Source organism: Podarcis muralis, chromosome 8 (assembly GCF_964188315.1).
Source record: "Podarcis muralis chromosome 8, rPodMur119.hap1.1, whole genome shotgun sequence".
Lineage (NCBI taxonomy): Eukaryota > Metazoa > Chordata > Lepidosauria > Squamata > Lacertidae > Podarcis > Podarcis muralis.
This window is the reverse complement of record NC_135662.1, coordinates 28,677,186-28,704,753: the sequence shown is the minus strand read 5'-3', so window position 1 is coordinate 28,704,753 and position 27,568 is coordinate 28,677,186. Positions and strand designations below refer to the sequence as shown.

The following is a 27,568-nucleotide window of genomic DNA, read 5'->3' as shown; positions in this document are numbered from 1 at the left end:
ATAGATGATAGAGATAGATGATAGAGATAGATAGAAGATAGATAGATGATAGATATAGATGATAGATAGATAGATAGATAGATAGATAGATAGATAGATGATAGATAGATAGATGATAGATAGATAGATAGATGATAGAGATAGATGATAGAGATAGATGATAGAGATAGATAGAAGATAGATAGATGATAGATATAGATAGATAGATGATAGATAGATGATAGATAGATAGATAGATAGATAGATAGATAGATAGATAGATATAGATAGATGATAGAGAGATGATAGATAGATAGATAGATAGATAGATAGATAGATAGAAAGAAAGAAATGGATGGATCTTTATTTCACAGCTACAGTAGTTATGTTTGGTTAGCATCATGTCAGATCCAAATACAGTGGTAGCTCGGGTCACAGACGCTTCAGGTTACAGATGCTTCAGGTTACAGACTCTGCTAACCCAGAAATTGTACCTCGGGTTAAGAACTTTGCTTCAGGATGGGAACAGAAATTGTGCGGTGGCGACAGTGGGAGGCCCCATTAGCTAAAGTGGTGCTTCAGGTTAAGAACAGTTTCAGGTTAAGAACGGACTTCCAGAATGAATTAAGTTCTTAACCCAAGGTACCACTGTGGTTGTTAGATGGACAAGTAACTAAACAAGTGAGAATTTTTATATTACTTTACACAGATCTGAGGAGCCAGTGAAAGTGTGCCGGGCTTCTCCGTCTTTCCCCTACCGTTGCTTTAAATCTCAGCTGACTTCGTGTCCGCATCCCCACTTCCTTCCTCCCTCTCTTTCCCCCTACTGTTGCGTTAAAACCTTTTCCTCGCTCAAATTCATGGAGCACTAAGGGGGCTTTCCCCCATGTGCTTTGTTCTTTGCCTTCCTCACTGTTTGGGGAAGGGCTCCTTTCTTATTGCTTTCGTTGTATTTGAACTAGCGGGCGAGCAGGTGCAGAGCTTTTCCTTTCCTGCCTCCCCCCTCTCCCCACCGCTGGAGCTCTAACGCCCGAGAAGGCAAGCCGGCTTCAGAGGGAGGAGGAGGAGCCTGCAATCGACCAATATCAGTCCCAGGATCTCCAAGTCGATGGCAATCAATGTCTTGGACATGCCTGCAATAAGTGAACCCAAACAATATCCTTCACAGAATGACTAACAGACCCAACACTTCTTAGGCTGCAATCTTCAGGAAAAGATCAGCAGCATTGGGCAAGATGTCATCTATGGTTGTTTGTCCTCTTTTACTGACCTTTTCATTGAGGATCTATTCATAGCATTCCAAGGTACATCAGGGCTCATAGGAAATTAAAAGTTGAAAGCTACAGGTGGAATAAGTAAACTGCAGTTTTTAACCAGTAACAACTTATTTTCAAATTGCTAAAATGCAGCTGAGACCCAGAGAAAACTTGAATAAAGTTTTGCATAATAAGTTGGCAGGATAATTGAGATATTTATTTTAAAATGCTGCATCTTAAAAAGGGATTATAATAAACTCTGGCTTTTCAAGCTCTGAGAAATTAGCATGCAAATACTTTTTTTCTTTTTGCTTATGAGGAATGAAAGAGCCTTGACGTTTAATCAGATGCTTTACATCTGACACTTTACGCATCCTAAAAGCTTTTGAAAGATTCTCGCAACTTTACATATTAAGTTGTGTTTTTGTTTTCACTTAGCATATCAGTTCTTAAAATGTAGTCACTAAGGTATGCTGATTACAGATTAGACACACAAACACACACACATACAGCATATGCATATCTAAATACACATTCTGAGCTAAGTTTTCTTTCTTTGCAAAATATGGGCCATCAGTGCCAATTGTGGGGAAACCAGATAAAGATTAAATATGTATTGCACATTAAAGATATATTGCATAATTCACTGAAGAGGAATTAAAGATTTATTAACAGCCAAATCCTATGCTTATCGGTTCAGAAATATGTGGCATTCAAGTTCAATGTGTGTATAGAATTGTACCCAAAAACTCTTTCTGAACTTAAATAGTAACCTTGGAAGCTTTGCAATGTCCAGTTTATGCACACAAGCTTTCAATTCTCATATGTCACTGCGACACTCGTGTTTAAACAATATATTTTTATGTTTGGGCACCTTCCATATTTAGTACCTCAAGGGTTCCTGTAATCAAGTACGACAAAGATAAATCCTAAGTACTTTTATTGTATTGAAAGGAGAATTTGCATGTTTATTTTATAAACTATGCGAAACTGACATTGCTTGGCCAGACTTTGGTAAGCAACACACTTAACAACAGCCCTTTAAGGAGTTAAAGCTATCAGTTCTAAAAACATGCACAGAAACACATAGCAAAGCTGAGATGCAGTAAAATTGTTCAGGGTAAATGGAGGGGGAAGAATTCTGGCTGAGACTAGGGGAAGGGGAAGCTGTCTGCTCAATTAAAGTAATGATTCGAAAACAGTAGCCTTAAGGGCCTAGCATACCACAAAGAAACTATAGATGTCTGTGAAAGTGAGAGTATGGAACTGACCTTGAGAGGAAAATAGTCCAGGGGAGGAGGGGGAGAAGAAGATGGAAGAGGAGATGGTGACATTTAACTCACTTGAAGCAGCCAGCAGTGAGAGCTATTTAAAATACAGCAGACATTTAGCTTTCCTAATAAAACAGAGGGTTAAAATTAGAGGAATAAGCTAGAGGAATGGTGGTTCTGTAAAGAGCCTTGAAATGGCTTGCAAGCAAACTGTGGAGGCAAAGGCCTCTGCAGCTGCTCTTGTTTGCAACCCGATTGTTGAAGGCAGAATCCACTAGAGCCAGACAAACACTTTGCAGGAAACAAACTTTTGACAAACAAGTGGAAAACCAGGGTATTTGGGGCACTTAGTTCACGTTGAAGCCTACTGAGGCCTTTAAAATTGCCTGAGATTTTCTCATCATTCATGTCAAACTGAATTGCTCACTTCTCTAATTAGAAGCCAACTGCAGAATCGGTCATTAATTCTAAGTGTCAAAATCAAGCTCTTGGAAATGGTACGTTTTGATTGGCCTTCACGCTTTGGTTGCCGAGTGAGGGTGCTTCAGGCTTTACGTATGCATGTGTGCATAATACCCTCTCTAGGAAATATCCGTTGATGAAAGAAGCATGCAGATGTTCCTCTCCATACTTTTGTCCTAGGTGTATACTAGGATCCTTGAATTAATTTTTGAGATGCTTGGGAGCTATGACAAAATGTGTCTGCTGTAGTCCTTTCATACAGCACCCAAGACTGTCCTTCCTAACCAAATTGTGATCCTCTTCACTGGAATCTCTTTTCTATCTCCTTCACTGTTTCTTTCTCCCGTCTTCTCTGCAGCTGTAATCCCTTTTCTTCCAGCAGTTGTCATTGCTGTGAATATTCCATTTTTGAAATGTTTCGCTTGCAGACAGACCCCAAGAAGAGTTTAATGGCAATAAGGGTGTAAATGCTTGGGGAGAGACTGTAGTCACTTTCAGCCATGAATTAATGTACAACCTTTCCAAATATTTTTTTTTTCTGGAAAAAAATAACTAGATATACATACTTGCATCTGTGTACATCTACTCAGAGCTGAGTCCCATTGAGTTCAGTAGGGCTTTATTTGGGTAAATGGGCATAGGATTGAAGTTTTAGTATTCTAAAGCTATAGCTATTATCGTGAAAGATCTATCCTCCATCTATGGAAGACTGAGACTCTCAAAAGCTTGAGTGCTTCTATCCCTGCTGCTGCTGCTGTTCTAGGGCTCTGATATTTTGAAGTAATTTACAGCCATTGACATGTTTTGTCTTTAAACAATCACATTATCACTCTGAAGTGGACTATAGGGACTTTGATCATAACAGGCAAATGGTAAAACAGATGAAAGCATTGAGATTGGCTGGATGCCTAATATAATGCTGCAAGGGTGGCCTTTAGGGAGGGTGGACTAATTTGTCATTTTTCCAATCTTAAATTCAGCTCTCCACATCGGGTTTGTGTGTGTGTGTGTGTTTTGAGCCCTACCGAAAATTCATTAATATTTCAGTTCAATTTTATCCTAATGTATGCATTTTCATATGCAATTTTACCAGATATACATATTTTTGCAAAGCAATTTCACCTCCTATTATGCATTTATGCATTTCTATATGTTATTTTCACTAATGTATGCATTTATTTGTACACCTTACTTTAGGACATGCATTTTTGTACACAGTACTTGGCTGGAAAACTGCATTGAAAAATTCGTAGAAGTGCAAAATTCAGAGGATGGCAGTGTTTCCATTTCTGTGTTGCTTTTGAAAGTACAGATTAGGCAGGCTACATTTTAAATGCAAACTGGATCAAATTCCACCAGCACCTGCCATCCTTAGCTGTAGGTGCTACCCTCATTTTCTACTAACGCTTCTTTCAGTACAGGGTTATACAAAATCGCACCAGACAAGCAAGGAGGGGGCTTCCAATTTTTTGGTGGTGCATTTTTCCCTGCTGCTTGAATTTAAGTATTTGAGACAGTTTAGATAGGTATCTTTTAGCAATAGAATCTCATTTACATTGCTGCTGATCACATGGACCTTAAAAGAGAAATTAGGCTTTATTTCATGAGCTGCCTTTAGGTGCTAAGGGACCATTGCTTTGCATTCGAAAGATCTTGGTTCGACCTATAGCATTTCCAGTTAAAATTATGGGTATCAGGTGCTGATCTGGAAACATGGAGAACCATTGCCATGGAGAGTAGACAACAGTAAGTGAGACCCTATTCCCCTCTCTGAGTTGCAATTCCCAGAGTAGTTTAACTATTGATCCCTTTCCCCAGGAGACTCTGAAAATTGTACTCTGGGAGGGGAATAGATATCTCCTAACAGCTCTCAGCACCCTTAAGAAACACAAGCTCCCACTATTCTTAGAGGAAAGCCGTGGGTGATTGAAGTGGTATCATCCTGCTTTAAATGTATAGTGTAAATCTGGCCTAAGTTGAGCTGCTGCCATGATGTGTCCTGCTTCTATGGTTTTTGTAGTTGTACTATTGCCAGTACCCAGTGCCAGGTTTGAAATGCAGTTATTTTACCCTCTGAGGCAGAAGCCAAAAACCCTTTACAAAAGGTTAATATTGATCATCCATTTGAGAAGCAGGGGACAAAATACAGCTTCTCTCCACAATAATCTTCCCTTCTAAGCAGCTGATGAGTGGGATTTTAGCAAGCATCGGTTGCTGACCTGTGTACCAATTAAAAATAAAAGGCGGCAAGCAAATGCTGGAAGTTTTCTGTTTGGGATTGCTGTGAATAATGTGCTATCCACTTTTGCCTTTGCCACGAGGATTACAGTGGTCATAATTGGCCCAAGAGGTTTTGCTGCCTGAAGCAAAGGACAAAACAGGATGATTCTCATTCCATGTGTGCTATTTTCACTCATGTAGCCCCTATTGAAATTAATGGCCCTAAGTTACTCATGTTCATTCATTTTGATGTGCTTACTCTAAGTAAAACTTAGTTGAACACCACCTTATGTACAGAAGCCGTGTGCACAACTGGCAGCTAAATTTTTATTTCAATGCTCCACCACACCTGAAGGCAGCAGTCTAGCTTAGGAGGCCACAGGTCAAGCCAAGAGTAACACACAGCTCAACACCTCAACACCTCACTGCCTGCTCCTCAGATGCTGCTGCCTAAGGCGGCTGCCTCCATCTCTCTAACAGTAGGGATAGTCCTGACAATAGTTGTACTATTGCCAGTACCCAGTGCCAGGTTTGAAATGCAGTTATTTTACTGACTGAGGCAGAAGCCAAAAAATAATAATTTTAAGCCTATCTGTTTTGTCAGTCACAGATTCACAGGTGTATTTCTTTATGTTGAAATTGTGTCCCGCTGGGACTTGGAGACAGACTGAATGCAGCACTGGGTTTTTTCCTGAACTTTCTATAGACACACAGGAACAAGGCATATGGATTTGAGATGGAGTTCTGCAATGGCTTTGGTCTATGAACAGCAAAATGATATCGTTTGCAGCTTAATTCAGCATGGTGAAAGAGCTCATCAGTGTGGATAATTGCAACTAAATGTGATGAGGAAAGGAAGGAGGGTACAAGTAATGATATGCATGCATAACCTCTCCAGTTAAAATATGCTGCATAAAGGCTGCATATGGCCGTGTATATTTCAAGGTTAACACCATGTGGTGATTGGAAGTCCAGAGAGATTCTCACAGTCATAAGAAAGTCAAGACCCATTCCATTATAGACCAGTAAATATAATTTACAAGGCTACAGTGCTAAGCACACTTAACCACTGTAGCTCAGTGATAAATTGCATACACTATATGCAAAAGATCTCAGGTTCCATCCCTACTAGTCAAAATACCAAATCAAAGCTTAGTGGCTCAGCCCATGTGGCACATTTCAGACAAACATAAGAAGAGTTCTACTGGATCAGACCAAATCTCCATATAATCCAGCATCCATTTCCCTCACAGTGGCTAACCAAGGCTGCATTCGGACAGCACTTCATTCCATTTTCTTGATGTTTCCTTACCTGATAATTTTTGCATTTTATGTGATCTATCACGCAATGTAAAAGTCACTTCTGGGAAATCTAGCAGAATCTAGTGGAAGTTTGTTCCCATATTAATTCCCTCTGGGGTGGGTGGGGGTGGAATCTGTTTCAATCTCATTAACCCAGAAAATCCTGGGAGTTTTGTTCTGTAATTTTCACACCGTGTTCATCATGCCGCCGCTGTTCATGCGATGACATTTGGGGTGGTATTCTGGCATACAGTTCTTTCCAGCAGTTTCCATGGATGACTCATGGGGTAACAGAAGCATGTGTTCACATAAAAGGGTGGCAGCATGTCCAGTGATGGCGGCTGTTGTGTCACACAGCACCACTAGTGGGAATGGAATTTAGTGTGACATCGCAATATATGGATCCAAAAGCCACAGTTCTACAATGCAACAGGTGATGCAGTGTAAAGGGAACATTAGAAACAGAAGTTGGAGTTCATAGTCTACGTTCAGCTTGGCAAATGAGCAATTAGTGTTTTGACTACAGGCAAGGGAGACAGAGCACAGGAGAAATTTGCCTGGAGTTAAGAGGACCTAGTAACAGCGTGGTGATTGTCTGAGGTCTCTCATATAGGCAGCATGACCTATGACATTGTTTGGCTAGTTAGGAGTATTCTGGAGTGCTTGGAGAGTGATGAAGTTCATGACTGTATATAGTAACTTGTATATAGCTTGTGAGTTTACTGCCGTATATAATAAACTACAAAATCAAGTTACTAGTCGTCAGCTTTGTTCCTGATCGTCAACCTGACTGAGCAGTCTCGGTCGTTGCCTAGGAAAAGCTGCGCTACTCTGCTAAGTTGTGCATCACTGAAGAAGTTCAGAGGTGAAGAGACTGGTCCTAGTAGCATGCGAAAGGACTTCAGAAAGTGCTCACAGGCTTTGGAGTTTTAACAGTAACCAGGAAAATGAACACAACAATGACCATGCCTGAAGTGCTGATTACCAGCATCTAGTATTCAGTGGTATAGACTGCCTCTGAGCCTGGAGGTGTTATTATAATATCTTACCATGAGACCCCAGGGTGGATTGCAACAATTTTAAAACCAGTTAAAACAATTTTGTAGCAGCAGTTTCCAGAAGGAAATGATGTAAACCCCATGAAACTTTTTGAGGGTGGGAATTGCAATGCAATATCCCTGCTATTCTGATCAATTTGTGTAGCCAATGATGAATGAAATGAAAATAACAGGTTTGGTGAAATTGTGCTCTTTAAAGAGCATTTTCCATGCATCCTGCCTTGGACTCTGAAACTAAACGTCCAGCATCAAGTGCTTAGATGTGTTAATTTATCATCACTGTGGAAGTCAGGATTTCTTTTTAAAATCATATGAATATGTAGAGAGGGAGGAGCAGAAATCCCCATACCCAGCGGCCACTCTAAAGGGAGGCTGAATATTCTGTGTATGTGCAGCAGTTAGAAAAGGTGTGACGCACATTAATCAGCCATTTTGGTAACCGGGCAGAATTGAGCAGATTGTCTCTTCAGGAATTATACTACACAGTGTGAAGAGACTGTGTAGAGCAGGCAGAAGATGCTGAGTACATCAGATATATGCAGGACCCCTGTGAACCTAGAAGATTACAGATAAATTTATAGATACTGATTTAGTGAAACAATCATCCTAAAACGCTATGAGTCATTTATACCACACATCCTAATTTCAAAGAAAGGAGAAGAATGTGACCTGTAAAATTACTATATTTCATTGCATTAGAGACTTAGGTATAGCTGGTTAGCTGATGATCTTTCAAAAGAGAGGTTACATATTTAAGTGAGCTGAATATCTGTATCTGCATCTTTTCAGTGATAGTCCACAAGGTTTCATGAGGCATGACCTAACATGACCTCATTACTTAAAATTCTCGGCACACATTTACCCACCCTTGGAACTGATTTGACTCCACTAAATTATCTTCCTTTGTGCCCAGGCTTCAAAAGGATTCCTTCTGGTATTTTAAAACTCCTCAGTTTCCATCCTTTACCTTGAGAACTAAGGAGTTATATTAGCTGTGCCTCAAATTTCCCCCAAGCATATGTTTTAAGACTGAGGTTATCCTTCTTTTGTTTGGTGGCTGTACTATCTCTTCCGCAATGAAATTGAAACCTGCAGATTACTTTCATCATGGCGCACTGCCTTAAAGCTTGGACCTTCACATGAGGCATATGAGGATAGTAAGCTGCCACCTCACTTGGAGAGAAAAATAAGCAACTTTGGTAGTTAATGGCATTATCAAGATCCTGCTGAGGAGAACCTATTGAAGTCATTTGTAAATCTCCCCATTGCTTGTAATGCCAGCAATTGGGGTAGAATGCCTCTCGGATTTCTTTAAGTGATAAAAACTCATGGATGATCTGAGCGGATGGCCAAATTGCATATTATGTGGAATATCCATGATTAAGTCTCATGAGATTTTGATTTATTCCCCAAAGCAGTGATGCTGGTTTATTGGGTATTTAACATCCCCCCTGCCTACACACACAATCTGCCACATTAGAGGTAGCCAACATGCCCTCAATATATTCCTGGACTACAACCCACATTATACTTGACCGTTGACCGTGCTGGCTGGGGCTGAATGGCTAGTCCCAGCAACATCATTTGATGAATCTGTTGTATGTTTTCCTCTGCAGAAGAGCTCTGGAGGGCAAAACCTTGGGGCGAGGGAATCAAAAAAACAGCTCAGGCAGGAAATAATTAAACACAGGGATAAACACACACATTGCACCTCACCACTTCTGCCATCCAGTTTCATACCCCAACACACACACTTTGCTTGTTGCTTTTGATCATTGGTGTAGCTAAGGCCGGATCTGAGGTCCTAGGTCCCACAGCCCAGGGAACTCCCAAGTGCAGCAGGAAACAGACCCATGGCTGGCCATCAAACTGAGTTGGTTTTGATCACTGATGGATCACCTTTGCAGAGAGTGGGAGAAGGGGTAGTGTGACCTTGTTCCTGCTTCATGATCTCTCTGCGGCTTTCAATACCAGTGGCCATGGTATCCTCCTGGACCGGCTCTGTGGAATGATCATTGGAGATGTGGTCTTACAATGCTTCCAGTCCTGTCTATGGGAGTGTGTCCAGGGAGGATGCTTTTCAGCCTGCTAGTGGTGATGATGTGAGGTGCCACACTGTACTGTTTTATCCATGACGCTATTTAATATCCATATGAAGCTGCTGGGAGCAGCCATTAGGAATTTTGGAGCAAGCTGCTATCAAGATAAGATAACACTCAGCATTGGTTCTATATAACACCTAGCTCTGGAGGGGCCGTTTGGCTCTGGGCTGATGTCTAGCAGCTGTGGTGGGATGCATGAGGGAAAATAAGCTGTTCTTGAACCCTGGCAAAATGGAGGCACCGTGAATGAGTGGTTCTTGTGTCTGAGAATTTAGTCAGTTGTCTGCAACTGTGCATGCCTGGGCCAACTTTGTACCCAGAAGAGGGTAGAACGGGGTGGGGGTGGGGCATAATGGGGCAGGATGGGCTTATGCATGCTCCACCGATGCGCATGATGACCCAGAACGCAACCTCTGTACAGATCAGGGGTTGCCTGCACACTTTTTGCTCACCAGCTTAAAACATTTTTGTTTAGGCGAGCCTATCCAAACACGCGTGGGACGCGGGTGGCGCTGTGGGTAAAACCACAGTGCCTAGGACTTGTCGATCGTATGGTCGGCAGTTCGAATCCCCACGGCTGGGTGAGCTCCCGTCTTTCGGTCCCAGCTCCTGCCCACCTAGCAGTTCGAAAGCACCCTGAAAAGTGCAAGTAGATAAATAGGTACCGCTTTATAGCGGGAAGGTAAACGGCGTCCCGTGTGCTGCGCTGGTACAGGCTCGCCAGAGCAGCGATGTCACACTGGCCATGTGACCCGGAAGTGTCTGCGGACAGCGCCGGCTCCCGGCCTCTAGAGTGAGATGAGCGCACAACCCTAGAGTCTGTCAAGACTGGCCCATACGGGCAGGGGTACCTTTACCTTTACCTTTTACTTATCCAAACACGCAGACGTTGACGTGTAAGAATTTTTTGGTCTACTGTTAATTTCAATTATTTTTAAAATCTTTTGACTGTTTTTGGAATAATAATTTTAATATTCATTGTAAACTACTTGGGTGTTTCATTACAATCAAACATTATATTGACTTTGTTAAATAAGTAAATTAAAACCACAGAAGTTCAGTCATAATGCGCTACAACTGCAGTAGCATCACTCGCTTTAGCAAGGAATACAGTGCAGTTGCTCTGGGTGGATTACAGTCATATTGCCTGGAAGTAATCTATTAATTAGGTTTTGCTGTTATCTTTGAGAAAGGTAATATAAGGCAGAAAGCTAATGTGTCTGCTTTGGGATAAAAACTAATCCTTTTGTTACCATAACAACATCTAGAAAACTCTCTAATCAAAATTCAATCTTAAGCATATGAAGTAGTTTAATTCCCCCCCCCCCCCCATGATAACATTAAAAACAAGACTGGTAGAAACTCTCAGTTCAGTTCCCTTATCAGGAGTAGAGTTTGCTTCCGCCCAGGACTGTATTGTATTCCTGGCTAAAAATGTATAAGGGGGAGGACAACATTGTTGAGCTGTCTTTGAATTATATATTATATAATAAAATCAAAAGGTGCATAATGGTTACATAGTTCAAACAGATTAATTGTACTGACAAATATTACCCACCTTACCTGCCCAAAGGTTTCAGAGAGATGGTTGTTACTGTTTTAGATTATTCTGTTCATGTGCAGAATGAAAACAGCCCACGTCCGCACCAGCATTAGAGAATGCATGAAGCAGTTTTAAACATCATTTTCTGTAATCAACCTAAATTCAAATATATATATATATAAATAAAATTGTCCAGTTGCACCTTAGAGACCACCAACTAAGTTTGTTCTTGGTATAAGCTTTCATGTGCATGCACACTTCTTCAGATACCAGATTCTTCAGATACTTCTTCAGATGGTAAAATTATAGTTATAATAATATATATAATTATATATTTCGACTGCATCAGACCAACACGGCTACCTATCTGAATCGAAATTCAAATGTTAGTGCGCCTAGTAACTTCACACACATAAAAAGTCTTGTGATTGCACATTCCAAATGTCATATAGAAAGGTCACATGTTCATGCCTGCGGATAGCCCAAATTCCCATTTCTGCCTACCCCCTTTGGAAGGGGAAGCCTCCAGAGGCAAATTGCTGCCATATTTGTATGCAAATAGTGTGTGTGTGTGTGTGTGTGTGTGTGTGTGTTTCCTTCCTTTAATGTCCTGGTGCATACAAATAATTCCACGGCCGATTCCCCTCCAACCATAGGAAATCACTGGGCCTACTAATGTTACTCAGGGACCATATGTATCTGACATACGTTTGAACTTTATTCTACGTTTGGGTGAGTAATTCCCTCAGGAGTGGTGGGCAAGTGGAGAAGTGGATTAGTTCAGTGTTGGGAGAACTTCTTCCCTCTACAGCCCCTGGCTGTGTTCTCAGTGGAGAGCAGGCCACTACCCTGATTTGGAGCTACCATGTGTAAATTTGGACCCCTGTTCTAGGTAGTGGAGGGTCTCTGCAAGGATGCCAGAATGGAGCCGAGACTTCAGAACCTAACTTATAAAAGGGGCTTGTTATAGAGCAAGTAAGGAAGCTACCCCAGAAGGGGAAGGGTGGGTTGAAAAAGTGGAATGAGGACAAGAGTGCATTCTGAATGATGGGGAATGGAGGAAGTCTTGTTACATTTCTGTAATTTGCTAAGTTGGATGGAGAAGGGGGAATCCTCTATGATGGATTAAACTGAAAAGCAGAGGAGAGTCAGGTATTCCCAGACCAAAGTAGGCCATCCATCAGGCAGAAATGCAAGGACTCAGGGAGGTCAGGCGTTTCCAGGCTTCAGTAGGACTTCTGCTGAGTAGGACTGCAGGATGTTGTGGTGCATAGAATCATAGAATCATAGAATCATAGAATCATAGAGTTGGAAGAGACCACAAGGGCCATCGAGTCCAACCCCCTGCCAAGCAGGAAACACCATCAGAGCACTCCTGACATATGGTTGTCAAGCCTCTGCTTAAAGACCTCCAAAGAAGGAGACTCCACCACACTCCTTGGCAGCAAATTCCACTGTCGAACAGCTCTTACTGTCAGGAAGTTCTTCCTAATGTTTAGGTGGAATCTTCTTTCTTGTAGTTTGGATCCATTGCTCCGAGTCCGCTTCTCTGGAGCAGCAGAAAACAGCCTTTCTCCCTCCTCTATGTGACATCCTTTTATATATTTGTACATGGCTATCATATCACCCCGTAACCTCCTCTTCTCCAGGCTAAACATGCCCAGCTCCCTTAGCCGTTCCTCATAAGGCATCGTTTCCAGGCCTTTGACCATTTTGGTTGCCCTCCTCTGGACACGTTCGAGTTTGTCAGTGTCCTTCTTGAACTGTGGTGCCCAGAACTGGACACAGTACTCCAGGTGAGGTCTGACCAGAGCAGAATACAGTGGCACTATTACTTCCCTTGATCTAGATGCTATACTCCTATTGATGAGGCCCAGAATTGCATTGGCTTTTTTAGCTGCCGCGTCACATTGTTGGCTCATGTCAAGTTTGTGGTCAACCAAGACTCCTAGATCCTTTTCACATGTACTGCTCTCAAGCCAGGTGTCCCCCATCTTGTATTTGTGCCTCTCATTTTTTTTGCCCAAGTGCAATACTTTACATTTCTCCCTGTTAAAATTCATCTTGTTTGCAAAATTCATCTTGTTTGGTGCAAAGAAGGGCATTCAGCAAAGAGCTTCAAGGGAGACTTTGGTGAAGTGGTTGTCAGTCACAGCATTCTCAAAAGCCCACTGCAGTCAGGAATCTGAGGGCATTTGTGTTTGGAAGGGGTTGGAGTGTTTCCTGTGAAGACATTTTGTGGAATACAAAAAGGATGGAGGTACCACTGATGATTTCTGAAAAGGGGATCTAAAATGTTTGATGATGTTGCCTTGGATTTCATCTGGGTGCAGGGAAGCTTGGCTTCCAACATCTAGGAGCTACATTTCTCTGGTGCATCAAAGTGCTAGAACACCCTCCATTTTGTTTGGAAGGTGGAGGCTGGTCCTGGTATTCAGATCCCATCATCATTAGCTGCCAGGTCCTGACAGCTGCAAGCAGATGATATGGGAGGTGTGTAGACAATATGGGAAGGCTCTGGCAACACTAAGAAAGCATTGTTGTCGAGAGCTGAACATACATAATGACTATCAGTAGTTCTCACAAAATATGGTCTCTCACCATGACAGCCAGTTAAGAAACAATTAGAGCAAAGAGCTGAAGTGAAAAGCGGCTGTACGGGCAGATAGCTTGAACTTAGGGTATGAACCCTAAGGAAATGTGTTTTAAAGCTATACAAGAGGGAATCAACACTGACAGAAGTGACACTAGGGCATTAGAAAGACTTGCTTTTTCAACTTATTTTGCTCAACCCTTGCTCTTTACTAACCAAGCTCCCACCCCCATTAATTTGGCTTAGTAGAAAGCTTTTATTTTATTTTCTTCCATCCTGAACGATGTATGATTAGCAATACAGCAGAAGTTAAAATAAGCCCTGCTTTAGGGTAAGTGATTGTGGTACGTGTAACAATAAGTACTTAATTGATACTATTTCTTTTTAGTAGCTTTTTTTTTCTGCTGCCACTCCACAAAATAGTCAGTTTTTAATTGCATGTACACTTATTTACTCCAGATCATTTCCTTGTCAGTTGTGATTTCCAAAGGAAGAACACTCTGAGGTCACTCAGGAAAATGATATCTGATTATTATATCATTGAAGCAACGTGGCTCCTCAGAGTGAATGGGTTGTCAGGAGAGGTGCTTAAATGTTAACAGGAATGGGGGTGGAGTTCATTTTACCCCCAGGCAGCATTTGAGGCAATGGAGCTAGCAATATCTCCCCAAGATTGGACGAGAATGGTATTACCCCGGCTTTTCACTGAGAGATTGCTGGTTACCTTCTGTCAGTGAGCAACTGCCTCACTGCAGAGCAGAAGCACAGCCTTGACTCTTTTGTCTACGTCTCGGAGAGAATTGTTTCTTGGATAGCCGGATTTTCTTCAGGATGACTATGTACAAGAGCAAACGCAGAAACCAAAGGTGTAAGTAGTCGCAATTCATTCTTGCATCTGTGTGCTTTTGTTTGTGCGTTTATCAAATATAGAAAAATCGATTCATTGAGGAGGATCGTTCAGGATGTACGTTTCTCCTAATTTGATTGAAAACTGTGCCTTACTTTTTTTCTGCAGTGGATAAAATAGCACAGGTGGAATTTTTAGTGATTTCATGCTACACTCTCTGTATTTTAGGGGAAGAGGAGATCATAAGAATATGAGGGGAAAATAAGCTCACTTGTTACTATGGAAACCACCAGCAAGTGACTGCTTTATAAAATCAACAAGGAAATGGAGATCAAGTGCTAGTTCACAGCAACATAGCATCCTGTATTCGTATAATTATGATGGGATAGATGGGGGGGGTTACCCTAAAAATGGGGGTGGAGGGAGGAAGAACAACATTTGCATCACTACATTATTTTATATATCGTGACTTTAGGTAGATAGACATGTATGGAGTGTGGCTGTTCTCATTTTTGAAGCTCTACTTTTTAAAGGAAGCAGCCGGTAAAGCATAAAAGGAGACAGAGAAAATAGAAGAATGTAAACACACTCTCTCTCTCTCTCTCTCTCTCTATATATATATATATATATACACACACACACACACACACAGGCAAAATCAACTCCAGGATGAATGAGATGTTATTTCTGTTTTCTTCAAACAAATACAGCATCTGCTTTGGTGTGCTCCTAGTCTAGCCAGGTTTGCACATTTGAGTTAGATGAACAAACTTGTAGGGTTCAAGCTGTCAAGCCCACAGTAGTGTAGTTAAGATCAAAGGCAGTAATCATCAACAGCAACAAAATCAATAGAAGTTCTGCCTCTGACTTCAAGAGAATTGCCCTTTCAGTCTCTTGCACGCACACAGAAAGGTGGGACTAAAGCGGGAATTATCTTGTAAAACAGATGGAAGACAAAAGGGGGAGGATAAAACACGAGCAAACATAAATATACTATTAATGAGAGTTTTGCTATAATCTATTCTTTGTGAATCCCTGCAATTTCGATATACACAATCGCACCTCAGCTTTAAGTCCTTGACTTTTTTAAAAAACAAATCCAAAGTGTTAGGGGTTCCTAAAGCAACTTCGGTTTGGGAATGTCTGAGAGGATGAGATTTAATTTGCTTTCTTCCTCTTTACACCATATTTGGGAGAGGGTAGAAAAAAGAGTGCACCTGCTGTGAATTAAGAGTTGTACACAATTCAGCTGTCATTTTATCCTTCTTGTTGTTGCCTCAAGAATGGCAACAGAATTGACTTGTTCTGCCCCTTGTCACCCATTTAAGTGAATGCATCATTCCTCCTTTTTGCTTTTTAGTAATTGAAACTGTTTTTAAGTGTGTGTTAGTAAGGGAAGAGCTGATTTATCACTCTGGAGAAAAAAATGAATCCCACCCCATTTGAAGGCAACGGTCCTAAAACTACTCTAGTGGCTCTAGGAACGGTTGTGTAGGAGGGCTAATAGTTTCTAATTACATTGCATCAATAAACTTTAGCGTTGCATAACTGGCTATTATGCCAATTGGAAAGTGGTTATTACAGAAGGGATTAATTTATCCTGCATGCTTCATAGTATATAGAAGAAAACAGAAATCCTAAGTGGAAGAAAAATGAACATTTGGAAGCTGGGTCCATTCCAGTGTTATAAACACAACCAACAATAATGGTTGTAACTATTTCCAAGATCTGCTGGAAGACATTGTGGGGTGTGAGGGGGTATTTGAAATTAAACACATGTTATTTTAAAGGCATTTTGGTAACAGGCTGAAGCACAGCAGTGATTTATTCCTTGTTTGTGGAGCTGTGCTTAGAGTGTTGGACTGGGAAAACACAGGAGAAAAATCAAATTAGTCCACTCATTTGAAGGCATCAGCCCTCAAACTAGTGATTCTAGGAAATGTTGTGTAGGAGGACTCATAGTTTCTAATTACATTGCATATAGGACCACACTCCACCACAAAGCTCACTGGGCAACCTCTTGACATTCACTGTCCGTTAACCCAATGAACTGAAAATGCTGGTGGTGGTGGAATGTACGCAGCCCTAAGAGCTGTTCGACAGTGGAGTAGACTCCCTCAGGAGGTTGTGGAATCTCCTTCCTTGGAGGTTTTTAAGCAGAGGTGGGATGGTCATCTGTCATGGATTTTTTAAGGTGAGATTCTTGCATTGCCGGGCGTTGGACTACAGTAGATGACCCTCAGGGTCCCTTCCAATTCTACAATTCTATGATTATAAGCTCCTTTGAGAAGGGGACAGATAAAAATGTAACAAACAACAAATAAATAAAAGGAAGTAAGCTGTATGCTGCTGTGGGTTTCTCTTCCTCCAGGAAATTTGCAGAGTCCAAAATTGAAAGAGTGGCGCGTAAACGGCACTGAAGTTGGGGAGAGCAAGAGAAGAAGGAATAATAGATACTTAATGGCTGTGCACCCTCCTCTAGCTCTAGCTACAGTATGTTGGGTTTAATTGCAGCAGTTCCCTAGACTTTAGGTTGGTTATTTAACACATATTTTTACATACAGAGAGACGCTCACAAACTACGGCTGGAACTTATTGGGGTGACTTTGGTGCTCCACAATACTGCGTATCAGGAATGTACTAATTCTAGTCCAAGGGAGAAGGAGTAATGGTTATCTGTGAGGTTGTGGCTGCTTAAACACAGCTTAAAACACAGCTAAGTCCTTCTTTTTCTCAGTTTGTGGGGAAGCAGATCTAATGCAGCATATTCTAAGGACTAGATATGGATTGTGATTGACGTGCTGCACACACCGCTTTCCAAACCAGTGGTGGAGGCACACCAGGTACAGAGGGACATGTGCCTTCGCCTACTTATCCAGATACCCAATGCTGAATGCTTCCAAATCTAACTTACAGGAGCAGGGGTAGAATAAGAAGCTTCTGTTCTAAAGGTTAAACACATCTCTCAGGTCTTACAGGTGTCTGGCATTCAGTGTTTTCTGCTGTAGCTCCCCACTAGGTAGGTTTTCAGAAGGAAGGAAAAAGCATTCCTGCTTTCAAGGTTCTTTTGGAAGCATTGCTTGTCATAAATGAAGCCCTAAATAACTTCTGTTGGCATTGCTATAAATAATAATAATTTTAGCCTGGGTTGTTCTTTTTTGTGGGTTTTGTAAAACGAGTGGTTCTGCACTTATTTTTTGAAAGTTGCTTTTAAGCACCTATGCTTATCAGAGGGGAGTTAAGAAACAAAAGTATTACAAAGGTATTTATTTATAACTTGGAAAAGGCATTCATAGTCAGTAGCAAATAAGGCAACTGCACTTTGTTCGTTTTTTGTCTGATGTTAAATACTGGGTTTGATTTGCTTTTTAAAAATTTATTTATGCTTCCCTCCCATAAGAGCTTCTCCAGGTAGCAGAAAGTGTGCAGGCATCTGAAGGAGAGAGGAGAGAAAGAGAGATTTTCTGCTCCATGCAACAACAACAAAAGGACCCTTGAGAGGAAAATATGGCAGTTCTTGAAAGCCATTAACCTTTTCCACATTCCCAGCAGAGGTGTCTACTTTTTGATACCTCCGTGGAATTGGCTGTGCTACTAGTTACTGTTGATCCATGCCTTTAAGTTGACATGGCACAGCTGTTCTGCAGCATCTACACTGAAAATGTATGGAAACTGGTCGGAGGTTTAGGTAGGTCAGAATGAGGACTTAGGCACTGAAAGCAGAACGGAGAAAGGGAGTTTTGAGATCATTGTTAAGGGAGCATTAGATATCAGAGATACCTTTTTCTTTCTCGCAACCACTAAATACTATGCTGGCAGGACTCAGGACTATGAGGGTTAGGCAACCTTGGCAGAAGCAGGGCTGGCAAGCCTAAACTCAATGCAGAAATGCATTCTGGCAGACGCTGTACTTTGAAAGTAAATTTCAAAGGGAGTTCGGAGGAAGAGAGATGAAAGCTAGAGGCTCAAACAGAGATAGGCTGAGGCTGGAGCAGCTTCACTGGAGCAGGCAGGCTGTTGGGACTGAAGTGGGAAAGATAAAATGAAGGAAGCAGATGTTCCGAATTCAAAGTCAACCATACCTGTTGTGTGAAGTCTGTAATATTTCAGGTGGTTTCAGCTGATGAAAGGGCCCTGTGAGGTGACCACCATATTTATGTAAGGAAAAGCCATTAGCAAGGTTCATTCAGAATTACTTCATTATAGTCTCCTTTTCTGGAGAGCAGCTCAGAGACAGAGAAGGGCTGAAGCACGCCACTGAGCCCATCAGAGATCAGAGATCTGTGGTGCCTGGTGGATACCATACAACTATGAAACACCCACTAGTAATATGTGCTTCATCTCCAAATTTTGCAAAACTCTATTTCCTTTTCTTCAGACAGAAGTGGATAACCTGCCAAAATGTTACGGGATAGGGGAACAGGCCACCACATTCTGAGGTACAAGTTACGTATACCAATAGATGTGCCATTTTTTCAATCTGCTGAGCTGAGCCTGTCTCCAATTTTTGGATACTGTTGTTTTGCTTTATTTATTGTCCTTGATTATTTAATGTTCTTATTGTTGCAAGTTGCCCTGAGAGATGCATCGTATGCCAGGGGTGGGTGCTGAAATAAATAAACAGTGACAAAACATTGACATGTTGGTGCCACATCAGGATAACCTTAGTCGTAATGAAACCCTTTCTGTTAAAATTCCAGTCTGTCATAGCATTGCCTCATCTTACTGGAGGTACTCCCAGGTTTGGGGAGCCACCATATAAGATACATTCACAGGCCCTCACACAGATCACCCACTTTTCTTCTCTTCCTACTGCTGCTCCCTGTGCTTTCTTCTTAATCTTTCATGGTCCTCTCAGTGGCAGAATAACCATTTTAATGACAGGTTCGCTAGTGCATGGTGCCTAGTAAAGTGTCACATTATCAGATCCTCCAAGGCTGCAGTTTGCTTGTCATTTTAATTTGAAGCATTTCTGATCCCAGTGTGAGAGTGGCAGTGTGCTCAGCCAATCAATGACCTCAGAACTCCAGGGTCATTTGAGTGCATCATAGTGAGGATGAGCCTCTTCATTTCTCTCATTGGTCCCTAGAACCCAAAATTGTCCTCTGATTGGCTCAACTCACCACCACCTTTTCCAGGGGTCAGAAATGTTTTTAAATTAAAATGGCCGGCAGCCAGAGCGTTGATGGATGGTGACTCACTTCCTTTTCTGCTATTATTGGTCATTGCTATAGCACCACTGGACCACCTTTAGGATTATTCAGGAACCTCCTTTGCTTTGCAGGGGGTCATGCATCCTGTTGTCTGGCTCCACTGAATAATATACATTACCATATAAAGAGAAAGCTTCCTAAAGTGAGAAACTTAGGGTCCATCAACACTTTCTGGAAAACCCAATTGCCATTGGTTGAGATTCAGCACTAAATTGTGGGTTTTCCCTGGGGAACTGGGACAAATGAAGGTTAGGATAAGCCCTAAATCCAGTGTTTAAAATTATCTAACTGCACCAGAGCACAAGAGAATGTAAAAGAGAAATTAAATGTGAATTCTAACCTATCTAGTTTTTGTATTTGGACTACAGACCATGTTAAGGAAAACACCATCCAAGTCCCAGGTATAAAAAGTTGCTGAAGAAATACCCTTCAAGGTATTGTAGGAGGAAATGAATCTTGATGCTAATGCTGTTTCAGGGCCATGACAAGTCAGTATAATGGGGGATAACTACTGGAAGACTTAAAATCGGATCTAGCATACATACTTGTAATATCATTGTGTGTTCAAGATGGCATTGTGGTCCAGATTGGGTTTTATTTCCATTGTCCTTTGAAATGACCTTGAAACTCAAATTTTATTTCCTCCCTGCTTTTTATACACCCATGAAGCGTGTTCGTCTTACAGAAGAAGGCTTTGTGGCTGAAGCTTCAGCCTTGAATAGTCAGATTGTTTTCCCATCAGATCCTTAAGCAGGCTCATTTGTCGTAGGGCTGCAACCTCATGCAGTTCGGTACTTCCCTTGGTTTCCACCTTCCCTGTAGGACAGGTAGCTTGGAAGAGCAGACCAGCAATTTAGCCAGTTCCCATTAATACTGGAAACAGGACCTTCTGTCCCGTTTGACCTTGAGCTTTGCTGTGATTCAAAACAATGAACTTCTTATTCCTCTTACAAGCTCTGATGCTCAATGTGAATTGCAATTCACTGCTGCCAGGTTTTCTCCACATTCTCCACATTTCAAAGAAATTCCCCAAAGGTGGTAAGCTATGATTTCCTCTTTACACTAGCACTGAGTTGAGGTGCTAAGTGCTCCCATGTGTCACACAAATACCTGAAGTAGTCATGGTTCCTCTGTTGTATTGCATTAAGTTTAATTGTTGGTTTATTTCAGTAAACAAGGTGACATTTTAACCACCCCAAACTGGAGCACAGTGAAGACATTCACTAATTAGGAAGAATAGCTTCAGCATTTATTTTCCTGATTTACTGTGCCCTTAACTTTGTGGCACATCAGACCATTATATGGTTTTAAACAGTGGCTGTCAGGTTTCAGCACAACTCATGCACGCTTCCTTTAGGCATTATCTGATACCATTCTCTGATGCTGTTCAGATGTTGTAAGGCAGAGGGTGGGCAGAAAGTATATTGGAATCTACTGGCAGATATCTGGGTGATTTGCAGTGAATCAATAGCAAGAACAAGGAAGCTCCTTCAATTCTAAATCGGACTGCTGAGATGAAGAAAGCCTGAAGGTGGGAGACCAGAGTGGAATCCAATGTAGCACGAAGTCTGTCCTTCCATCAGAGCAAAGATCCTTCCTTGTACAATGGAATGCTCTCCCTCTCTCCTCCTGGACCAAGCATGTGCTCAGAGGCACCTTATTCCTTAATTCTATGGGTGGTAGATTACCTCCAGAATCAGAGATAGCATGCCTCTGAATACTACTGTAGTTTCTGGGGAAGGGCAGCTGGAGGGGGCTATTGCACTTACATTTGGCTCGTGGACCCCACACGGGCTCTGGTGCTTAGCCACTGCAAGAACAGGATGGTAGATAAGCCTTTGGTGTGAGGACCTATCAGGAATCTTCTTGCATTCTTTCCTCCCTGGCAAAGAAAAGCTACTTGAAGGAGAGCTTGGAGAGTGTTGGGCAGAGACAACAAAGCTGAGGTAGATAGCTAAATAGTCAAGCCACGGATCTAGCTATCTAATTTTGATCCTACCCTTCGTCCAAGTAGCTCTGGGTGGCCTGCAGCATGGTCCACCCTCCTGTGAAGTAGGCAGTGACCCAGTGAACTTTGTGGCCAAGCAGGAATTTGAACCCACATCTTCCTAGCCTAGCCACTACATCATACTCACTATGTATGAGCCAGCTTTGTATGTCCAGCAACTTACAAAAAGTTTGATAAGGCTGAAATGCATCTTGTGCAAAAGATAAATTTGTTTGGTGTGTGCTTTAAACCCTCAACAACCTGATCTCCTCCAGGTGTTTTGGAATAGTGAGTCTTGTGATCCATAACATCTGGAAGGAGCCAGGTGGACAAATCAAATACATGGCACCCCTCTCCCAGGAATTGTTGGTGTTCATGCACAAAATAATATATTTCTGCAACTGTCCTAAAATGTAAACTCTTATTTAGTGCAGTTTTGTTACTAGCCTAATCTTTATGCTTCTTCTTGAAATACAAAAGTGAATTCTGGTTTAAAAGAGAACAAAAGGTCAGACCCAACCATTTGTGAAGCTCATCAGAACTGCTGTTTACGTCTCTATTATGCTGATAAACATTAGCTGTTTGGAAAACCTAATAATCTGATTCATAAACAGCTCACACAAGCTGGTTTAAAACTTCTCTGGCTGCCATCAGAGAAGTAACCTTAAATTTTAACTAATGCAAGTACGAATTGCTGCAGCTGTATGCAAATTGGAAGTGAGGATTGAAATTTATATACAGCGCTCAGAATAATTGGCTTTTCCAAAACAATTGCCTTTAACAAACTGACACCTGCGTGGCTGAAAATAACTAGGCTCTGTATCTAAAAACCCCAACAGAATAGATAGCTGAAGCAGTTCTTTTTAGTGTGCTTTGAATAATTTCCTGTATCTTAATAACATTTCCAACACAAGTGACACTTGAGAAAGAAAGAGTCGTGGCTGACAGAAAAATAAAATGCTCATTGATTAGATGTAACCTGCCACTACAGTTCCACTGTCTAAGTCAATTGCAGAATCGGCTTTCGTGTACAACTCTGAGGAAAAGAAGGTCAGGCATCTGTGGAGGATGCTTGGATACAGTGGACAACATTTTGTACGTTGCCACCTTGCAGGAGTGAGGAGAAATCTAAGCTGCCTTTCTTGAGTCACTCTCTGCTTTTGCTCTCACGGAACAGGATCTGCTCCTGAACAAATTGGCCCAATCTAGTATTAATGGGCATATTTTAGTACTGATTAAGAACCTATCTGTATTCAGGCCACATAATAAAGGTTAGAGATGGGGAGAAGGGACAGTTTGAACCTTGTACATCTCAAAAAGGTCATCTGTAGAGCTTGAAAAGGTGCAGGAAAGGGCAACTAAAATGATCAAAGGGCCTGAAAACCTCCCTAGGAGAAAAGCTTACAATGTTTGAGGCTTTTCAGTTAAGCCAAAACAGGAATTGGGGAAATGATACTAAAACGAAGGGTCAGCTAATTAAGCTGAATTCTAGAACATTCAGGAAAGACAAAATGAAGGATTTCTTCACACAGTGCATAGTTAAACTCTGGAATTCCCTCCAGCAATATGTGTTAACGGGCACCAAAGGGACTCCAAAAACCTAAATATTATATGTATGTGAAGATGCATATGTAAACACACATTAAAAGCCACCAAAGTGGCTCTAAAATACATGCACAATATAATAACTCTTAAAAAAAAAAAAAGCTTTGCCAGTGATGTTGCATGCTCAAAATCCATTCACCCTAAATAGTCTGCACATTGCTGATCCTGAACAGGCCAATTAGGGAAAATTGAGAAGATCCCTTTTCCCAGATCGTAGGTTTAAAACAACAACAACAACTTGTCCAAGGAACCCTTCTACTGACGACCACACCTTGGAACAAGAGTATTGCAAGGCTGGTAGCACCAGATAAAATTCTGAGCACAACCCAGCAGTGGCGTAGCGTGGGTTGTCAGCACCCGGGGCAAGGTAAGTAATTTGCGCCCCCTAACCCGTGGATTTGCGCCCCCTAACCTGTGGATTTGCCCTAACCCCAGATGTTGCGCCCGGTGCGGCCGGCCCCCCCTGCACCCCCCACGCTACGCCACTGCAACCCAGATATATAAGTCAGAGCATACAAGGCTCTGGGCAGAAGTTACTCATCAGGAGAGCAGTTCTGTAGCATTAAACAGCAGCCCTTTGGGTGGTTGCAATATACAGCTGTCTTTTAATTTTGTGGCTCATAGCTATGTGCAAACTCTTAAAAAAATAATTTCCCAGAGATGATAATCTTCAAAGGACCCTGTCATGCAAGGGAAATTGAAACTCTTAAATTGAAGGGAAAAACAATAATCTCATTCACCTTCATTTCTTTTCCTCCAGAGATGGTTACTGGCTTGCTTCTCAGATGGTTTCTATTGCTTGTTTTGTGTTCGCTTTAAAAAAAAATATGGATAATTGCAACCTTTGTAGGAAAAGATAATTGCACTTATAGCCTGCAGTGGTGGTGCAAAGCAGGCATTCAAGTGCTGTTGAGCTCTGTTGACAATTTGAGAATGATAACGTAACTACCTTACCCGCAAACAAATGTAACTTTAGGATTAATGGTGTCTGTATTCCTCAGACGGTGTCCCAAAGGCTTAAACTGACAGAGTTGTAAATGAGTTTGGACAGAGATTTCTCATCACAAGCACTGGGTAATATTATCTCCCTCACACATAAGCACTTTATACTTTTTATTTGTGTCTGCCACATCCTGCTCTCGTACGCCAGTGATTTTCCCTGCCTGCAAGGTCACATCCTGGCCTCCCCATGTCACCGCCTCTTTCCTATATGCTTGGAAGAACTGGGCATCTAATAATGAAAACAGGAATTGTAAAATTTATCTTATAGAATCTACTATTATTATTCAATCTCTCTCTCAGGGATGTTACACAGTTTATATGGCTGTGAATGTGCGCACATACTGGGTGTTACCAGCATCATGTAGATCACGAGTGTCAGATTGTAGATCAGGATCTACTGGTAGACCTCTGGGTGATTTGCAGTAGATCAAAAGGGAGCCTGACTCCCAGTTATTTAACTATAACAAAGTGCTTTCTCCACAAGTGGAGAAGCATGGGGTAACCAGAATATAAGAAGAGCCTGCAGGATCAGACCAGTGGCTCATCTGCTCCAGCATCCTGTTCTCACAGTGGCCAAACAGATACATTTGAGAAGTCTGCAAGCAGGACATCAATACAATAGCACTCTGTGCACCAGCGATTCCAAGCAGCTAGTATTCATAGGTATCCTGCCTCTGAGAGAGGAGGGAGAACATAGCCATCATGGCTATTAGCCATTGATTGTCCATTATTATTATTTATTGAATTTATATGCCACCCTATACCTGAAGGTCTCAGAGCAGTTCACAAAAAAGATCACAATATATAAAATAAAAATAAAATTAAAGTAAAGTAAAAACAATAACCCAATAATACCCCCCCCCCAAAAAAGAGCCACATTTTAAAAGGGTATAGGATGTTGATCAGGTCAGCCAAAGGCCTGGTTAAAAAGGAATGTTTTTGCCTGGCTCCTAAAGCTGTATAATGAAGGCGCCAGGTGAGCTTCCCTGGGGAGAGCATTCCACAGACGGGGAGCCACTGCAGAAAAGGCCCGTTCTCATGTTGCCACCCTCCTGACCTCTCGAGGAGGAGGCACACGAAGGAGGGCCTCAGAAGATGATCTCAGGGTCCTGGTAGGTTTGGCTGCAGGAACATAATTTGACTGTGAGATCCGTTCACATTCCTAGGCTCAGAATGTGTTTGGAGGTGCCCTGTTTTGTAAGTCTAACTGTCCACATTTGAGCATTTTACTTAGCTTTGAATCCACTTTCCCCCATTTGAATTAGGCCAGAATAGTCCACACCCGCAATCATTTGTATATGAGGAACAGCTTTGGTCTTTCCCATTCATACTGGTATGTGCTCCCTTTTGCATTTGTCCCTGCCTTCTAATTTTTTAGTTCTGTTTTGCTGATGAAGTGCTGACAGGGCATGTGCACAGATAACTGTGCACATTATTATTTTTATTATTATCATCATCATCATCCAGAAAATGCACAAAAGCACATAGTCAGGCAATTGTAAATTCTTACCACACACTTTTGCAATTTTCTGGTTTTATGTAAATCCGAGGGATCAAAAGAGGCAGGGGAATGTAAGGCGTCACTCCTCTGTTCAGGAGTGTGCCAGGATCAACAAGGAAGAAATTAAAGAAATTGTAAATTCTTGGCACACACTTTTCAGATTGCTGCGCAATATCTAGTGTAGAATTTTTTTATGTGGTTTGCTTGTGTAGTTTTCTGATTTTGTGCAATCTGAGGGACTGTGTGTGTGTTTGTGGGTAGGGTAGGAGGGGGGGGGCACCATTCAGGAGCCCACCAGAAATAATTAAGGCCACAGCTAGAAAAGAAATAAAAAGTGTACACTTTTCAGCTTGCTGCTGTTGTAAACATTTTTAATATGATTTGCTTGTGCAGTTCAGTCCCCAACTATTCCTGCCACCATCACTGATGCTGCCACCTCTTCCCGCTCCATGGCTTCCACTTAATTGACTGCTGCTATATTGTGGAAAATGACTGCTTGAGCTGGACCCAGATCATTCCTCTTTCCAAATAGAACCCCCAACTCCTGCATCAGCTGTCACCATCGCCATGGCCATAACAGATGGTGAGAAGTCTACCAACCCCCAGCTTTGGCCCAGCATTGGAGCAGTAGCCAGTTCTTCTGTCTTCCTCTCCACCCAGCTGGTCCCCAGATTAGATCTAGTATTCCTATCTTGAAAACTCAGTAGCCTTGGCCACCTTGTTTTCAATTCTGCTGTGGCCTGCACCCCTAGCATATTTCCTAAGCAGTTTTATTGCATGTGTGGATTCCTCTGCAGGAAACAGGCACATGCAGCCAAAGTGGGGCTGTTTGAAAGCCCTCTTGCAAACAGTTCTCTTTGCAGAAGCTACGTGCCTATCCTCCTACCCACCCAACACCTCACCCCCTAGCAACTCCAAATCATTCCAGGCAGCCTGACACCAGGCAATTTGGGGCTGTCTCAACCCAATTGGGTTAAAGCATGGATGATTTGGTTAAAGCATTGAGCTTCGGCTGAATCCTGTGCACCACACTATTATTTTCTGATGCTTTTGGTTAAAATCAGTGCAATATGGAATGATTCGGTCCACCATCAAATTCAGAATGGCAGCTGACAGCATCCCAAACTTGCTGCTGCCTCTCAGGAACTGTCGCACCAAATTGGGTGACAGTATCTTCAGAGGTGACCAAATCAGCGCAGTTTGGAATGGTTCAGTCAGCCATTTTGATTCAAAATGGTGCCCAATGGTATCCAAATATAGGCCCAAACCTGCTCCTTCATCATACCAAATTGGGGGGTGTCCAGACTGGCACAGTTCGGAACCATCACAGTTCTGTCTTCCATTCACTGTTTGGAAAAAGATGATAGTTATACTTCAGTGACTATTTCATTCTTGGGACTGTAGACAATCTTGTCAGGTTGTCAGGCTTTATTGTCCTTCATTTAGATGCGATTGCAAAGCAGTAGATCAGTGGTAAATTGTAGCATTCATTGTCATAAAGGACTTCTTTATTTTTTATTCACAGCAGTAATTAGTTTAGAAATGAGCATAATTTCCTTTGAAAAACAGGTGCTTGGTGTTTTTTGTTTTTTCTTAAAGGCCTTTGAGGGGAAAACCCCTCAAGTTA

General features: G+C 41.9%; 1 protein-coding gene across 7 annotated transcripts in view; it reads left to right on the top strand.

Annotated features, from left to right (window-relative positions):
• Nucleotides 1-27,568, top strand: part of RALYL (RALY RNA binding protein like) — a 247,227-nt gene that overhangs the window by 170,616 nt on the left and 49,043 nt on the right. The window contains exon 1 of one of the 7 annotated variants that reach the window (XM_077932887.1): nt 14,366-14,654. The exons of the other annotated variants lie outside the window; for them this stretch is intronic. Coding sequence (XP_077789013.1) covers nt 14,618-14,654 — 37 coding nt within the window. The 5' untranslated portion in view covers nt 14,366-14,617. Of the gene's footprint in view, nt 1-14,365; nt 14,655-27,568 lie in introns of those variants that run through there. 7 annotated transcript variants of the gene reach the window in all.